A 20,007-nucleotide genomic window follows, 5' to 3' on the forward strand; every position below is an offset into this window, starting at 1 on the left:
CGTCTTGTCACGCAGTCATTTTTACTTGATCGAATGATTTCCACAAAAAAATTACGGCAGAGAGTTTTGTATTTTATTATATTTTTAGAAGATTTTAGAAGATGCTTACATCACTGTATCTCAGAACGTAAAACTGATAACATTGAAACATGTAATTAGTACACAGTTAATTGTTACATATAATTTCCTGCATATTCCTTTTTGAACAAAAAGCCTACATGTATACTGATATCGGTGTCCACTGTTAAAAGGGTATTAGTGCAGTCAGCCATGGTAAATGGAGAGACAATAATAAGGTGATTAATTATAGTCTGTTGCAGAATATGCGGTATAAGTGTAGTCATTGATACATATACACATTACACATATACAGATGAAATACACGATATGATGCAGTGCAAGAACAAATTAAGATACGGTTTCTATTAAAAATAATTATACGATTTTGGATTTAATTAGCATGTTTAAATTTTCAGGCCAACACGGCTGAGATACAGCATCGGCATACTCAACTGGAGTTGTTTTCTGCCGGTCGTAAGTTCATTGTTTGACTGAGCACACTCGTGTCGGGGTTGCGATATTTTCTTCTCTTTGTTGGCAGCCTGCCACCGGTCTGAATTTTGAGAAAGGTCTCAGCATGGGACTGTTAATTACTTCTTAATGATGTCTACAAGCTTACAAACTTGTAGATGTTGGGTGCGGTTAGGACCAAACTTTTTCAGCTCAGAGTGTTAATGGTCCTGGAACCCATAGTGTCAAACAGGTTCTGCACAAAACGTCCATCAGATTCTACTGTTCAGCAACATTGTCACTGAATTTCAGAACTCTGGCATGATATAATAGTCAAGGATTTCGAAGGTGAACGAGGGGAAAGGCAGACGCACGTGGATTTACCCTCAGGTTATTATTGTCTGGAGTTCACATTTTGGGGCATTTCATATACTACTTGAACAGAGTTCACCTGCACATGTCCACTTTAGTGATACAGACTGTAACCAAAAATGCAATGAGCCGTAGCTCTTAATCCCTTATAACAACGGTAACAACAACCAGGGTCGCAGTTTGTACTCCAAGCTAGCAACACCTCCTCAGCCTACGAAGCCACCCAAGCCATCCAGCCACCAAGCCAACCTCACCCAGCAAACCTCCGAAGCCAGCACAGTTCCACTGATAGCCAGCCCAAGAGCAACACCTCGGTAATTATCACAACACACCCATACAATTTAGGTTAAAACCAATCACACACAAGCCCACTTAAAATACCAAACCCACAAATCCCTTAGTTACTATCCAAACACACCCTTTCAAACTTAGGCAAAAGTAACTCACCCCCAAGCCCACTTAAAACACCAACCCTCAAAAAATCTCCTAACTAAATAAACAAACTCACCAACAAACCCAAACAGCGCAGAAGCCAGCCAAACACCACTCACCCAGTCACCCACTCTACACACAAAAGCCCCTCTTAAGCTCAGCTCACTCTCCTCCCCCCAAACAAAACCTAAACACACTACATCAACCTACGCACAACCACAGACATGGCCGACACACGTATAATCACCCAGGCAGACATCCACTGCACAGAGACACCCACACCAGCGGAGGCCCACAACACCTCCGATCGGACACCTGAAACCCTCATCCCACACGAATTCGGAAAGCCAACTACAGTCGCTTCTCCTACCAAAACTTCGGATTCGCCCGCAACCACAACAAACCCAAAAAAACGGAAGTTGGACGCTTCAAACACAACACCCACATCACCTTCCATCCCTGCATCCATGGTCACGTTCGCTCTCTACTTCTGCGCGGCTGGCCCCATTAACACACTAAGTAAGGTACTCTCCGCTAATAAAGTAGGACTATGGTTTAAAAAACAAAAAATACACTTCGATAAAATCAGGGAAGCTCACAAAGGATTTCAAATCATCTTTCCGGACCAACACTCACTTAATGCAGCCAAAAAAATAACGGAAATTTTTCAATACACAGTAACCCACCAAACCCCAAACTGGCAACTATACACTAGAGGAGTAATCAGAGTAAACCCTAGAGAGTCAGAGGAAGACCTAGAATTATACAGTAACGAAGCAAATCTTAACACAGACACCCTCCAACCTAAAATAACCAGCACTAGGAGAATTACCTCAAATAGGAACGGTAGAATAACCAACACGCCAATAGTCATCATAAACTTCCAAAAATCAGATAAATATCCAGTAGCCCCTAAACACATCTCCTTCGGAGCGTCATCTAAATTAGAAGTTAAACCCTACATCAAACAAGTTAAACAGTGCACTAACTGCCTTCAATATAACCACACCGCTAACGACTGTAAATATCAAAAAACTAAATGTAGAACTTGCGCTCAACCTCAATGTCCAGGATCCTGCACTCCCTGGTGCATTCACTGCAAAACAACCAATCACTCCTCACTATCCAACAAATGCCCCCACAAACACACCCTCACCCAACAGGCCAACAGACACATAGACATCGACTCGGCCAAATTACAAACACGAAAACTGACACAGCATCCAAGAACACCCTTGCTACCCACACCACAACCAAACAACGAACCACACCTACAGAGCCCGTTTGACGGCGTCCCCATGAAAATACCACACGCAACAGCCACAAACACCCAAACCCCACACTACCCGCCAACATTCGCCACACCCAAACCAGTCCTTGCATCTACTCCCGCACGCAAACCAAAACTCACCATACCCGCCATATCCCACCCAAACACCATACAATCCACAGCCACCAGGGCAACAACAATCGGACACGAGCAAGCAACACCCGAAAACACAAACATAACTCAACCCATTGAAATACCCAGCACGACACAACCAAACACTCAAACAACCCCCATGGATAGTGAGGACACTAATCTAATTAACTTAGATGACTCCCAAACCGAAACTCAGATTAACATAAATGATATAACACGGTCGGCCCCCAAAAATCTCAAAAACCGCAAACGCAAACCTCAAACTCAACCTGAACCACAAACACCCTTAAATACCCAACTAAATAACTTCACAATCCTTCTACTCTACCTGCTGAAAGAAATCAAACCAGACATTAAAGCCACTAACCTACACCAAGTAGCTCGTAGACTAAATCTTACAACCCAAACCTACCCAGAATTCTACGCAAGCTACACCCTAGCTACCGCAGGACTATAAATTATAACCTAAACCAAAATCATAATCTCCAAACACTAAAAGCCCAAATAATGACAGGCCTAAATATCTTCCAGTGGAATGCGGACGGGCTTAACTCCCACAGCCACGAACTTAAAGCTAGATTTAAACTTAAACAGGGACCACATGTAGCGTGTATCCAGGAAACCAAATTTTCAAGCAAATCCAAATTTAACCTTCCAAACTATAACACAGTCAGACTAGACCGACCTAAATCAAAAACACTAAGAGCATCGGGAGGCCTAATTATACTTATCCGTGAGGACATAAACTACGAAGAAATCTTAGTCAATACCCCAAACCTAGAAGCCAATGGCGTCCAAATCACCTTAAAAAACAAAAAAATAAACATCGTAAATATCTACCACTGGCTACAACAAAAAATCCAACCGGAGGATCTAAATACTCTCAAACAACTAAGCACCAAATCATCCATCTTCTTAGGAGACTTTAACGCCCACCACCCCTCCTGGGGCACGGGGGATAAACTAGATAACCACGGCAAACTAATTTCAGAATGGATAGAGGCCAACGATCTAGTACTTCTAAATAATAACCAACCCACTAGATACGATAAAAGAAATAACAACATGTCGGCTATCGACCTAACAATCTGCACAGCAGATCTAGCTCAAAGCACACAATGGGAAGTTCACGACGCCCCCCTAGGAAGTGACCACTTCCCAATAAATATAACCATAGGAAATACTAACGTCCCCCACCAAACTGAAAGCTCAGAGCCCAAATTCAATTACAATAAAGCTAACTGGGACAAATTCCAAGATATTTGCAATCAAGTAAACCTACAAAACATAGAAAATAATGACCCAGAAATATACTGCCAGAACTTAACCAACTTCATAATTAACACAGCCAAAAGCGCAATCCCTTTCAAAAAACCAAATAAATCAGGTAGGCCCTCGGTACCTTGGTGGAACGAGGAAATAGAACAAACTAGGAAAAAACGTAAATCAGCCTTCAATAAAGCCAAACGCGACCATAATCACATACCGGTAGCTCACCAACTAAACCACCAAGTCCAAACACTAGTCAAAATAGCAAAAACCAGAGACTGGAAAAAATTCTGCGAGGGACTAAATAATCGCACAGATGCCAGAACAGTCTGGCGCAAAATCCACGCCGTCAGAGGCTTAAAAAAACAAAAAAAAACGCCTAACATAAACAACTCAAATACTCCCAGCGAAAAAGCAAATAACCTAGCAAACCACTTTTCGGCAATAAGTAGCAATAACAACTTCAGCCATAAATTCAAACAAAAACTCCAGGCAGAAACCAAACCTATCCAAGAACCAAACAATAACAACCTAGAAATAAACCAACCGTACACAATAGAAGAACTAAACCACGTACTTCAAAATAGGAAAAAAGGAACAGCCCCAGGTCTAGACTTAACTTCCTACCAAATAATAAAAAAACTCCCGCCCAAACTACTCCAGTCACTACTAAAACTCTATAATCTAATTTATCTAAACGGCCAGGTTCCAAATCCTTGGAAAGAAGCTCTCATTATCCCCATCCCTAAACCCGGTAAACCAGCCAACCAAGCCAACTCCTATAGGCCAATATCGCTCACCTCTAACCTATGCAAAGTAATGGAATCCATGGCAAAAAATAGACTCCAACACTACTTAACCCAAAATAATATAATTAATTCAGACCAAAGCGGTTTTACTCCCGGCCGCTCAACCCTAGATAACCTAGCACGTCTAGAACAGGATATTAAAACAGGACAACTAAATAAACAATATACTACAGGCATCTTTCTGGACTTTTCCAAAGCCTTCGATATGGTATGGCACAACGGGCTAATCCAAAAACTTAAAAAAATAGGACTAAAAGGTCAAATCATAAACTACATCCAAAGTTTCCTTAAAAACCGTAAAATCACAGTGGGTATAGACCAGGCCTTGTCGGACCAGTGTCCACTAGAAAACGGCACACCCCAAGGCAGCATTCTTAGCCCCACACTATTCAACATAATGATAAACGATCTCTTTGATGGCTTATCCCCTAAAATAAATACTTCCAAATTTGCAGATGACGGAGCCCTCTGGATCCGTTCTAAAAGTATTTTAACATCCCAGGACTTACTCCAGAAATCACTAAACAAAATACAACAATGGGCCGATAAATGGGGGTTCTCCCTAAACACTGAAAAAACCACAGGAATAGTATTTAAACATAAAAATATGACACGGGCCACCCCCACCCTTAAACTAAACAACAAACCAATCCAATTTCAGAAACAAACTAAATTCTTAGGACTAATATTCGACGAACATCTCTCCTGGGATGCCCACGTCCAAAACCTAACCACAAGATGTAGCAAAGATTTAAACACACTAAGATGTCTAACCGGCTCCAACTGGGGTGCCTCTAAAGATACCCTCCTCAGCCTCTATACATCCCTAATCAGATCCAAACTAGACTACGGCTGTGCCATATACGATACCTTAAACGAAACATTAACCAAAAAACTAGATTCAATCCAATACCAAGCCCTCAAATTAGTCACACGTACCCAACAAGGCACCTCCCTTACGTCACTTCAGGCCCTCACAGGAGAAATGCCGCTAAACCTACGTAGGCAACACTTAACACTAAACTTCTGGGCAGCTTCTCAATCAAACCCTCTTCTACAAAATCTCCTAAACCTAAACATACGTCCCCAAAACCAGGCACTAACTAGGAAACACCCTCTACTCACTCCAATTTCCCAACGTATTATAAACTACCGCAACGAACACCAAATAGGGAACCTACAACAAAACTGCAAAAAATCCAACGTATTCACCCCAAAACTTAAAATCCCCAAAATAGACACTTCCCTAGCCAAAACAATAAACAAACAAACTGACCCTAACATAGCTAAATCCACCTCACTAGCCTACATACATCAAAACTGGCCAAATTGGTGCCACATCTACACAGATGGATCTGCTGATCCATTCACAAATCACACAGGTTTCGGAGTCCACATAGCCCAACCAATAAGAAATACGCAATCCTTCCGACTCCCAAACAACCAATCTATCTTCACCGCAGAACTCATGGGTATCGCCACGGCCCTCCACAGCCATCACACTAAAAACCAAAATAAAATCCTAATACTCTCAGACTCACTAAGTGGACTCCAGGCCCTCCAAAGCAAAAACACCAAAAACCGCCCCAAATTAATAAACCAAATTCTCAAAAGTATAGATAAATTAACAGAGGCAGGCAAAAACATAGTACTCACCTGGATACCAGCCCACGTAGGAATATACGGTAATGAGAACGCCGACCAAGCCGCTAAACAGTCCCTAAAAATACCAGAGATAAGCCTTAAGCTACCAATAAGTAAATCAGAGATCAAAAGTATCAACAAACACAAAATCACCCAAAAATGGCATAGCCTCTATCAAAACACAAACACCCAAATCATAAAAGTCCTCAAAAAAACCCTTACCAAACCAAAAATCCTCCATCCATCCAAAAAAATCGATAGAATAATCACCAAACTCCAAACAGGACACACCAAACTAAATAACCATCTTCTAAAACTAAAAAAACACGCAAACGGGAAGTGTCCACACTGCACTCACCCAGAAACCATAGACCACGTACTACTACATTGCACCCACTACCTCATCCAACGTACAACATTACAAACCAACCTAAATCCAAATAAAGCTCTTACCTTAGAAGCAATCCTCAACCCCCAAAATAAAATAGAAAACTTCAAAGCCCTAGGCATTTACCTAACCAAAACAGACCTAATTAATCGTATCTAAAAATTCACTAAACCACCAACACTAAACATCTAAAAACAACAACTCACCCCCACACACTCCCTTAGTCCCAACCACTCCCCCAAGGCATGTCTTCCAAATCTCAAAATTTCAAAACTTTATATAAGCAACCACTAAACCCCCCTCCTTGGTTGCACTCTTCTCGCTTCCCCTTTTATATCACTAAATGGCCCGGCCGGGCCCGTGTGCGAAATACGCTCCAGTCGGAAAGCGCACGTAAAATCCCCTAATATAAGTAAGTAAGTAACCAGGGTGAGGACACAGTAAGGTTAAACCGTGTCCAACAGACAAACTGAGGTGGCTATCTCCCATCAAGTCAGCTCTGTTTTTAAGCGCATAGTTATGTTTTTACATATTGAAATAAAAGGAATTTAGAAAATTATATTTAACAAACCTACACATTACCAAATACAAAACTTTATAACCCTTTCTAGACTTCGTTCCAATTAACCTGGATCATTCAACTCGCTCGCGAAGGTCGTATGCGACTTTAAAGTGAATACGTCTACAGTGTACAAGTAACTTTTAACTGTATCATATATACTCACGACAAGCAATTATTTTCGTTCCTAATTCGAATGAGCACATTCTGAGGCTAAATCTGCAAAAGGACAGATAAAATATATCTTTGTACAATGCAAACGATACAAACGTAGCGGCTGATAATAGAGACAATGATTTAATAATCTGCAATATATCAAGTGTTCTCGTTCAATCTATTGTACATATTGAAGTGATTGTAAAGTTTCAAGGAGTACTAAAATGTTGTGGTATTATGAATGTATTTAGAATATGAATAGCGAAAAACAGTCACCATATCGGATGTACATGTATAACTTGTCTTCCAACACCACGCTTGTGCCGAGGCCCATGGTCATAAAACTAATCGGTCCCATAAAAGGAGCAAATAGTTTCGCAGATACTTCTTGCTATGGTTCACTCCCAATTGTCAGACGACCTAATCATCAGTCAGACCAGTCAAGTGTGACCAACGTACCTGTCTGGTTTTGGCTCCTAATTACTGAACTGCCCAATACTGTCATACTGTGGGCAGAGTAAGCGGCCTCGTTGAGTGATACAGACTAACCAGATTATGATTGTGTTTGTAAGTTGCGTTTAATCTGTGTCGGGTTGCAGTTGTTTTATTAGTCAAGACTAGGGGTAGTTTTTTCAATGAAACCTTTTAGCCGTTGAGTTTGTTTTGCATTCATTTCATTAAATACATTGTTAGGTAGAATAATAACACGTTATATGGATTAAACATCTCCCTAATCCGAGTACAATCTCACATGTACTCTAAGTACCGTACTATATTACTTTGCGGAGACACTGAGTATAATTTTTAGTTGGCATTGTATGCTGTCTGATGACTTTATACAAATCCCTGCATTCAATAGACCCGTGAAGATCTTCAACAAACCATTCTTGGCGTAAAAGGGCGACAGCGCTTGTCGTAAGAAGCGACTACCGGGATCGGGTGGTCAGGCTCGCTGACTTGGTTGATGCATGTCATGGTATTCCAATTGCGTGGATCGATGCACATGATGTCAATCACTGGATTGTCTGGTCCAGACTCGATTATTTACAGACCGCCGTCATACAGCTGAAATATTGCTAAGTGTGGCGTTAAACAACTAACAAACAAACAAAACACAAAAAGAGAAAGTGTATGAGTAATAAAACTTGCAATAGATATGCGGACCCTACGTACACACATGAGTCCCATTCGACAGTCTACAACACACGAATAACTGTCAAACAAGTTTGGGTACCCCTTCTGTTCAGGCAAGTTATTTAGTTCGATTAATTTTGTATTAAAATCCTTTTCAATTTGTTTTCATCCTTTGTCCCTATTCCATGCATGTTTATGTTGCTACATCTTGTTGCTCATGTTTCCAAGTATTGTAAAACACTTTAATGTTTCTCCTTCTTAATCTAACGTTATAACATTTCCGGTCATTGCCATCATCTAATACACAAGAGATGATACCAAGACATATTTTATTCGGTTTTATGGTCTATGCGGTCTTATAATTGATTTTATTAGTCTTTAAATCTTATGTCTAGTAAATATTTTCACAAACAGGGCTGTTAACTGATATAAGGAATGTGACATCCAGTTGAGGACTGAATACGACGTACGTTAGTCTGGTAACGACATTTCTACAATAATTTTTTGAATAAACCGTTAATACGCCAGTTGTGAAAGGGATGATGGTATGGTAGATGTAGCAGACATATTGACAGCCGTTGTTACGAGAGTCACTAGGTTATTAGTACGGCATTGAACTTGTTGATTGGTACTATACTTTCTGTGGCCACTGGCGGACGTAATTCAAACTCCTTCCACACTGACATCGCACCAAATATATTTGTGTACCGATTACATAACTCTTACTGACAGGGTAGGGTGGTAGTTCACGCGAAACGGACGACACTGTGTATATTGAGCGGCTCCTTTGATATCGCCTCACAACATACTTTTAATGAATGACCAATTAAACGATGATACACATCAGGATCGCGGAGAAAATACAAGCTTCGTTCGCGTTGAATATATATATCAAGGCACAAATTCATCTTTCATAAACTGTTTGTGTCTTGGTGCTTAATATATCCACATATCAACGAAAATATGTAATACATGTATCCACAAAAATATACATGTACAGGCTAGGTATTTGCCCACAGCAACACCTGCATAACTGTTTATTCACGCGTGGTGTGGCAGATTGCAATTGACCGACAACAAGTATTGTAGAATCACCTGTAAATAAGGCCGACACTGTAATTAGACACAACGTACTAATGAGAATATGAGAATTATCATAAGAAGGCTGTTACGTTTTTCTTTACTATTACCATTTTCATACCAAAAGTGACAATGCAGTTAAAAGTTGCTTTAGTGTCACAATATTCACTCACGTTTTCCTCAATCGCATTGAAACATAATTCCTACTGGTCAGTTCGACACTGCTTGTAATTAAATAATTATTTCGAGATTTCGTTAGAATGTAAGATATTCAGCCAAACGTTATGCAATAAAAGACGAATAGTTTTTTTCATTAAAATACGCGCACGCGTACCTGTATATTGCATACCTAGTGTCACGTAATTGCCCAGTGTGATGTATCAACGGGACATAAAAAACGGGAAATGAAATAGAAACTAACTAAAATTTAATGTTGTGGAAAATAACTCCAATGAATTGGAGTACACGCACATGAATTCGTATGATAAACTGTCAAAACGTTTTGAGAGGTAAGGCCGGGTTCATTAAAGATCGCTACAAAAACATGAGTTTTGAGTAAAGGAACATGTTCTCGCCCATGGGCCTGCCCATGGGCCAAACCTTTTCTCGCCCATGGGCGAAATATTTCAATATCGCTTTAAAATCGTTGAATTAAGTTAAAATGAGTTAAATTTGGTGTCATGGTACTTGAATGAATACATTAAATGTACTTGCGAAACAAAAACATGAGTTTTAAGTAAAGGAACATATTTTCGCCCATGGGCCTGCCCATGGGCCTACCCATGGGCCAAACCTTTTTCTCGCCCATGGGCGAAATATTTCAATATCGCTATAAAATAGTTGAATTAAGTTAAAATGAGTTAAATTTTGTGTCATGATACTTCAATAAATACATTTAATGTATTTGCGAAACAAAATCATGAGTTTTAAGTAAAGGAACATATTCTCGCCCATGGGCCAAACCTTTTTCTCGCCCATGGGCGAAATATTTCAATATCGCTATAAAATCGTTGAATTAAGTTAAAATGAGTTAAATTTGGTGTCATGATACTTCAATAAATACATTAAATGTATTTGCGAAACAAAAACATGAATTTTAAGTAAAGGAACATATTCTCGCCCATGGGCCTACCCATGGGCCAGACTTCGCCCATGGGCAGGCCCATGGGCGACATAGTCTAAATATTGAGTTTTTAAACAATTTTTTTTTCATTTTTTCTTCCTTGGTATGTTCCCATGAAAACGGCATGTTTAATTTTGTAAATACCTTTAACCGAGACTGGGCAAAGAGCGTAGAGTTTCTGGACTTTTGGGTTTCCAGAATTAAAATGGGACGTGTTAGTGTATAATTCTGGTGCACTTCCATGTGACTCTTCAATTTAAATGGAGTTACTTGTTTCTTTCAAAACTATACAGTTTTAGAGACTAAGCATTAGTCTGAATAGATATCACCAGTTTGGAATTTGAAACTAATCTGTTTACAGTAACAGAACTATGTTTAAGTGTCATGAGAAAGTGGAATCCCGTCAATTAGGCGGACGAACCTTAATACTATTAATAAACATTAAAATAAGCAATATCTGGAAAATGTATATGCATATACTATCTGGCAATAAACACCAAGATCACCTTCTACAAAAATAAGTTTTAAAAGCAGGTTGATATTCTTTTGCGTATTTGACGAGTATATAACTTTCGAAAGTATAAATCCTTTTCCTATACTCAGACGTGTCTGAGCCTTGCGCTTTCCTAATTATTTTGACTAAAATTATTACCGTTATCATTGTATTTGTTAATGGGAAATACGCGCCGATCAAGTACGTGCCATAAATTAAAGCGACATTGTACGATTCCGAACTCATCACGAGACTGTGTTTATGAATCACTGTTAAATAGTGGTGACATATAGTGGAAACAATACGCGAAATCGCGCATGCACAGAACGGAAAATTTGGACAAGGCATTAAGCAATCCGCATGCGCAGAACGATTGATTTCAGTACTTCCGCTAAGTAGGAATACCGGTAGACGCTGTTGCTTGATTGACAATGCCAATCAAGAAAGGGAGGAGCTTGATGATATCGTTCTCTCCCAGTAAATTCCGATGTCAAATAACGACGTTATTTGGACGGAAAAAACGATGGTTTCAAAGCGTCCAAATAACGTCGTTTTTCCGTCCAATGACCATATACGGAAAAAACGACGTTTTCGTGTTTGCAGTGTTAGTTGTCTCATAATTAACCAAAACATAAGCCCAAGAAACCAAACTCTAGCTCGCAAACACCCCTTACTCACCCCAATATCCCAAAGAATAACTAACTACCTCAATGAACACCAAACTCAAAATCTGAAACAAAACTGAAAAAAATCAAATATCTTCACCCCTAAACTCAAAATACCCCAAATAGACACAACGCTAGCTAACCAAATAAATAAACAAACCGACCCAAACATAGCTAAAACCACTACAATTGCATACATACATGAAAATTGGCCAAATGGGTGTCACATATACACTGACGGATCTTCAGACCCGATCTCCAACCACACAGGCTTCGGAGTCCATACCACACAACCAGTTATATCCACACAATCTTACCGACTCCCTAACAACCAATCTATATTCACGGCCGAACTTATTGGCATGGCCTCAGCCCTGCATAACCAACAATCTAAAAACAACAATAAAATCCTAATTCTCACCGACTCCCTTAGTGGACTACAAGCCCTCCAAAACAAAAATACCAAAAAAACGACCTAAATTAATAAACCAAATACTTAAAATCTCCAACGACCTAACAAAAGCAGGCAAACAAATAACCTTCTTGTAGATCCCCGCCCACGTAGGAATTTACGGCAACGAAAGCGCCGATAAAGCAGCTAAATTATCTCTTAAAATACCACTAATAAGCCTAAACCTACCCATCTCAAAATCAGAAATTAAAAGTGTAAACAAACAAAAAATAACCAAAAAATGACACAATCAATATCAAAACTCAAATAGCCAAATAAAAAAAGTGCTCAGAAAACCACTAGCCAAACCTAAAATCCTACACCCCTCTAAAAAAATTGACAGATTAATTACAAAACTCCAAACAGGACACACGAACCTAAATAACCACCTAAAAAAACTTAAAAGACACACCACAGGCAACTGCCCCCACTGCAAACAACCCGAAACCACAGAACACGCACTCATCCACTGCACCCACTACCAAACACACAGAACCACTCTACAAACCACCCTCAATCTAAATAAGGTTCCTACTCTAGATGAACCACTAAACCCTCAAAATAAACTAGAAAACTTCAAGGCCCTAGGCGTATTCCTAATCAAAACAGACCTAATTAAGCGCATCTAAAAACTAATTAATCTACCAATCCAAAATCCAATAAAAATACAAACACCCACCTAAACCGGCTCCCTTAGTTCCCTCCTCCACCCACCTCGGCATTTATTCCAAATTTAAAAATCTCAAAAATTCAATATAAGCAACCCCTAAAAGCCCCCTCTTGGGTTGCACACACCACTTTCACCCTTTTCGGAATACACTAAATGGTCCGGCCAGGCCCGTGTGCGAAATACGCTGCAGTCGGAAAGCGAACGTTAAATCTTCTATATCAGCCAGCAGTTGTCTCAGCACTACACAATCAGCAATCTAAAAAACAAAAAAAAAATCCTCATCCTAACCGACTCCCTCAGTGGACTACAAGCCCTCAAAAATAAAAACACTAAAAACCACCCCAAACTAATAAATCAAATACTTAATAGCTCAAACAACTTAACTAGGGCAGGTAAACAAATAGAGTTCATTTGGACCCCCGCCCACGTAGGAATCTTTGGAAATGAAAAGGCAGATAAAGCAGCAAAATTATCCCTTTAACTCCCAGAAATAAGCTTAAACTTACCCAGCTCAAAATCAGAAATCAAAAGTCTCACTAAACAAAAAATCAACAAAAAAATGGCAAAATATATACCAAAACTTAAATAGCCAAATCAGGAAAGTACTCAAAAAAACCCTAAATAAACCAAAAATACTACACCCATCCAAAATAATCGACAGAATAATTACTAAACTACAAACAGGCCGCACCAAACTAAATAATCACCGTAAAATAGCTAATCTACACACAACAGGAAACTGCCCACATTCCAAACAACAAGAAACACCAGAACACGTACTCACTCACTGCACACACTACCAAACACACCGAACAACACTACAGACCACCCTAAATCTTAAAACCGGACTTACACTAGAATCAATCCTAAATCCATAAAATAAATTAGAAAAATTCAAAGCCTTAGGTTTAAACCTAATTAAAACAGGACTAATTAGTCGCATTTAAACCCAAAATAAAATAATAAAACCAAAACTACCTTATCTAACAACCACCCAACACACACAGCTCCCTTAGTTCGTCCCCCACCCACTCTTGGCATTCTTTCCAAATCTCAAAATTTAAAAATTACTATATAAGCAACCCCTAAAGCCCCTAATTCATAGTCTTTTTATTGTTCAAATTACTGATAAAACATATTTTAACTTGTTCCTTCTAACCATATTTCCAAACAATTCCAAACCATTCCAAACCATTCCAAGTCATTCCAAACATTTCCAGTGTTGGAAATATGTTTGGAAATGTTGCCATTCCAATTTTGGATTTTTTGGAAAGATCGATCTTTCCAAGCTTTGGAAAGTTTGGAATGAGCGATCTTTCCAAAGCATTCCAACGTTCATTCCAAATTGGAATGGACGCTATTTGGTCTTGTGAATGGTCTGAGGACTGTATCATATTTTTTCAACCTTCCCCCATTGTATGTAACATGTGTTCATCCCAGCCTTCTTCCTCCCCGAATGCAGCCAACTCATGCCATGATGCTGATTGATTCGAACACAGCCTGTAGTGATTCCAGGTCAGAGTAGGTAATAACGGATACGACATAAGTGGACAGACATCTCGTGTACCATATTGACTGAGAGGCTTTATGCTCCTGTCATTTGAGTTATGGTAAGGGTAAGAGTAAGGTAAGGTAATTTGAATTTGTAATTGTAATTCTACTCCGCTGCTCTGCTCACGTACACGCGCCATGGTTATTTTCATTTGATTTTTGAAATCCGGTTCATATTTACTTTATGGTCCAAAATGTGACGCGCATGTATGCATAAATATAGACATAATGCAGTAGTATTGCGAGGTAACGCGACTATTGCGAGGGAATAGCAATAACAATAATAAAGGCGGGGCTATCTGAACGATCACTGCATCGAGTTTACGTGCAATATGTTGAGAAGATCAGCAACCCTACCGAGACGTTCCTTTGGATGAAGTCGACTGGTCTGAAAAGTGAAACAGAATGCTTCCCATTTGCTGCTCAGGACCAGTCACTTCCCATTCGAAACCGTCAATGTGTGATTTTGAATCAAAATGTCAATATGAAAGGTAGATAATGCAGTGAATTTTATGAGATTGTCCAACACATTGTCAATGGATGCCCAGCTTTGGCACAAACACAGTTTCTGAAGTGACATGAGGCTCAATGAGTTTGTTACCGTCTTCGACATGCTTGTGGTTTTGACACAGAGGTCCATCCATGCTACGACCCAGAATATGCTGAGTGCGTCATTGAACATGATAAATACAAAATTCTTTGAAATAGGCCCAGACCTATCCAGGCCAACAAACCTGATCTTGTCATTTTTTTTATAAATCCAATGAAATCATTTGTATCATTGAATTCTCTGTCCCTTTTGACACTAATGTGATTGACAATATTTAGGAAAAATATGGCAAATATGCGGACCTTACTTTCGAAATGTCACGCTTGCATCCCAGTCGCCAAGTTGTCCGATACCCATTGTTCTCGGTGCCTTAAGTTTCGGACCTCCCAATCTGCTGACTGACATTGGGAGAGTACCCGTTTTTTTCTGCCAAGAATACAATAGACAATCTGGTTTGGGAGTCTTCACATTCTCCGAAAAGTTTATGATAATGGTAAAAATAATTAGGTTTCAGATGTGAGAAATCTTTCATTACACAATTTTTATGTAAATGTATGTCGCAGGTCCAAAGACGGTGATATTGCAAGCTCTATTTGTAGAAACTGTTCATCCGGAGAAGTAGAAGATGAATACCATGTCTTACTTATATGTGAAACGTATTCCCATTTAAGGCATAAATTTCTCCCCATGTTGCAAGGTATTTTTAAGGATCGTCAGTTAATGATAAATCTGCAAAACTCTGAAAATCCTGATATGATCCATGCTGTTTCTGTATTCATTAAAACATGTCTTTATATTGAGGAATGTGTAACTAGATTTAAAATCTGATCATGTACATCAAGTGACAGATGTTAATATCCAATCTGCATTGTACTATGGGCCTTGGTGCCTTAATTAATGAATAAACTGTCTGTCTGTCTGTCTGAAAAAGTTCAGGGTGGGTTCGACTAGGCAGCGCTTCCTAGGAGAAGTCACATTCGTTGTCTCGGCCGCGTGTAGAGGGGGCGAGGGCCCTGAGCTGATGACGATCCTAAACAGACTGACTGTGCCAGGATGATCCAACCCTGTTTTTTTAAAATTTTTAATGTTTAAAATAATACTGGATAAAAATCCATATACGCTTCCGACATTATCATGTATTTATGAATCATCATCAAATAGTGATAATACCAGGTGTTCGCCCCATCACAAACACATGCAAAGGCATGTTAATTGTTCACCTGAAAAAAGCCCACACGAACGTGAGTCAAAAGTCAAAATAGGGAATTGCATCAGACATACTTTTTGTTGCTGAAGCATCAAATTTGGAAATGTCGTCAACATGTCAACCATACAAATTCGTGAAAGCTTTGCTCGGGTCTTGAATGTTGTAGCCTTGATGGGACAGCTTTTTAACACGTGCTAATGGCGCTCCAACATAAAGGGGAAGTTAGGTTATGGAACGCTGATGTCATCCCTGTTGTTAAGCCTTCTCATTGTCTCTTCTTTTTGTCACTTTTATGCATAGATCTAAAGACGAAACAGAATATATGGTTTCATTGGTCTCTTTTAGTTCAGTTCAGGTGGGTAAATCAGTTGAATTTTGATTATGGACCCATATCACATACTCGTGACTATTATAATATCAGTCAACCAATTTGAAAAAGAAATTTATAAGATTGGAAATAAAATACTTTTTGTTCATTGCGATTTAGCACAGCGCTGGTTGTCGTTCTGTTAATGATGCTGAGTTGCAGAAAATATCCAAATCTAAGACATAGAACGACAGCTATGATCGTTAATGTTAATTAAGGTGTTATAGTGTATATAGGCAGGAAGTTTATGATCAACACGTAAACATTGAATGGCCAATTTAGACCCGAAGTGCTCGATGGGGCATGTTCACCTCATAGCTGTGCCGCGATTTCTTGTGTACCAGTTGTCCTGCATGCTCGCCCGTTTTGGCAAATAACGTTCTTATCTGTTTTCATATGAAATGACTAAGGGACACGTGAGATTGATCAAACTACCTGACTGTGTGAACAAATTGTGTCAGGGTCGGTTTAACATGTGCTACCTCGGCCCCCGTTTCTGTCGATGGTACACGCGATACATGTATAATACAACTACTAAAAACATTAACATAACTTTAACAATGATGAACGCAGTACATTTTTGCATTTGGGTTGATCGCTTATGGATAAGATGAGCTGTAAAGTTTGATTTCGATTGCACAACGAACCAATGTTTGTATGACATATGGCGCGTTAAAAATGATCGAAAAGAGGTTTGTTGAGTAGAATTACTGCCAATGAAATGTTTCAACGAACGTTATTGATGTAATCTACGTGTACTTACTCTTGGGTGGTATAACGTTAGAATAATCTTGTTAGTTCGTAAGAAATAATAATGATGTCTGATATTGATAGATGTCAATTTGAGTATTGTTAGGGCTGTTTAACGATCTTTCACATTTTGTCCTTTGAAAATGTCCGATGTCAATTACCCCAAAGTTGTTTCCATCACTATTGAAAGAGCACGGACACTGAAACGTCCTCAAGGTTTTTATGCCATTATACGAATATAAAATCTTTACTTGTTCCTGAAAAATATGTATCTGTACTTCAGGATAGAACTTTGAGAAGATCTTTGTGTAAATTACGTATATCATTACATAATTTTAATGTTAACAATCTCAGAAAGAAAAATGTCCAAGATAAAGAAAGTAGTTTATGCCGTTATTGTAATGAAGGCTATGTTGAGGATGAGTTTCATGTACTTCTCATTTGTAAATATTATCAGTTTCTTAGAAATAGATACCTCCCTATGATTTCAACTATGTACAAAGATGAACAACTGATGAGAAATTTGTTGAACTCCTGCAATGCAAATACAATATCATCTCTGTCAATATTCCTGAAGAAGATTTTTGAAATTAGACGTTAATATTTTATGTAAACTTATTATTACCTACACGTGACTGTACAATGTTGATACAAAAAACAAACACTACTGTACTATAGGTCATATGGCCTAAAATATTGAATAAACTTCTGTCTGTCTGTCTGTCTGAAAGAGCACGGACACTGAAACCTATATTGACGTAACCAGGCTTTCATCAATATATATATATTCCAAACTGTCATTCGTATTGTTACATAATCTTTGGAATAGGCTGCATATGAATTAATCTCCACCCACCCCCCCCCCCCCCCCCCCCTTATTGGCCAAATCAGAAATTCTGATTTAATTGCATAAAGAAGTAAATAAGCTTTAAAATTAACACGCTTAGTGCTCATGGGGATGACTTTTTCTTGCCTAAATGTCTTGCCCTCAAAATGTTATCATTGAGGAAGTGCAACATTTCTCATACTGTTTTCGCAGTACACATCAGATCTTTTTTGACAAATTGTCCTGAGCCACCGAATATAGATATGTAACTGAGATTGCAAACATTCGAGCAAATCCTCTGAATGTTTGAGGTTATTAATTCCATTTGTTTCAAACACTTCCTGTGTATATATTAATAAAAAAACCATTCCTTGATTGTATCGAAGATTATGATTATCTTTGAGACAGAGATCTGGTGGTACATTTGCTGGACCCAGCAATATGTCTCTCTTTGTAGGGATTGTTATGGAGCTTTGGAATCCTGTACAAAAGAGGAATTGATAATTCTTCAAGTTTCAATAGTTTACAGTAGTGAGCCGTGGTTTAGGTAGATTTCATCTTCAGTTTGGGGCGGTCGGGTAGCCTAGTGGTTAAAGCGTTCGCTCGTCACGCCGAAGACCCGGGTTCGATTCCCGACATGGGTACAATGTGTGAAGCCCATTTCTGGTGCCCCCCCCGCCGTGATATTGCTGGAATATTGCTAAAAGCGGCGTAAGACCTCTCACTCACTCTTCTTCAGTTGACATATTTGCGTGTAAGTGACATTATTTGATATGTCACTTGTATCACGTTCTTTGATCAAACATTTAATGTAGTGATGCTTGCATGAAATGGTTATGTTATTTGAGGCCTTGTTGGGGGAACAACAACAAACATTTCATGTCTATATTTCTTAACATAACAGAGGGGAATTCTTTGTTTTGTTCCAGGAGGCAAAATGTGCCTATGGTCTTGTCCTAATGGCAGTGTTTTGGATCACGGAATGCATTCCCCTTCCGGTGACCGCTCTTCTCCCTGTGGTTGTCTTCCCTTTATTCGGGGTCATGAAGGCATCTGACGTTGCCGGGAACTACATCAAGGTGTGTGTCACGTACAAAAGCGACTGCAAATAGTTTCATAATCCTGAGACATCTCTACTAAATGCAGAGCCCATTGAATGATTCAAAAGCATGAATTTATGAATCACTATCAAATAGTGATGGTACCAGGTGTTCATGACAGTCGATCAACACAGTGATTCTGTGTAAAAATAGGTCTCCAACACGCTCTTGTTTTTTTTGTGAAAGGCGACTTAATGGATCAGGTGGTAAATCTAAAGCTGCTCATGATATCAAACACGGACTCGATCTGGTCCATGATTATTGACAGGAAATATTGTTTACTTAATGAATGATCAGCATGACACAACCTCTAACACAGCTAGAATTATAAAGTATGTGTATGAGAGGTTGCAAATGTTGTTTCAGTGTGACCTAGCATTGCAGCCACATCAAAATGTTATCATTTGATATTCAAAATTGATTTAGACAGTGCCTCCAAGCCAACAGTTAAATGATCATGGCGTGTTTGTTTTAGCAG

The 20,007-nt window shown here is 39.1% G+C and overlaps 1 protein-coding gene across 4 annotated transcripts in view; it reads left to right on the plus strand.

Moving 5' to 3' along the window:
• LOC124149796 (solute carrier family 13 member 2-like) overlaps nucleotides 1–20,007 on the plus strand; it is a 56,326-nt gene that overhangs the window by 17,373 nt on the left and 18,946 nt on the right. For all 4 annotated transcript variants that reach the window (XR_007218740.1, XM_046521580.2, XM_046521579.2 and 1 more), the window contains exon 3: nucleotides 19,359–19,508. Coding sequence is in view for 3 of the 4 variants with exons in the window: in XM_046521580.2 (XP_046377536.1) it covers nucleotides 19,359–19,508 (150 nt within the window). In the remaining variant the exon portion in view is untranslated. The remainder of the gene's footprint in view (nucleotides 1–19,358; nucleotides 19,509–20,007) is intronic.

This window comes from Haliotis rufescens, unplaced genomic scaffold, assembly GCF_023055435.1.
Source record: "Haliotis rufescens isolate VD_foot unplaced genomic scaffold, xgHalRufe1.0.p SCAF_6, whole genome shotgun sequence".
Classification (NCBI taxonomy): Eukaryota; Metazoa; Mollusca; class Gastropoda; order Lepetellida; family Haliotidae; genus Haliotis; species Haliotis rufescens.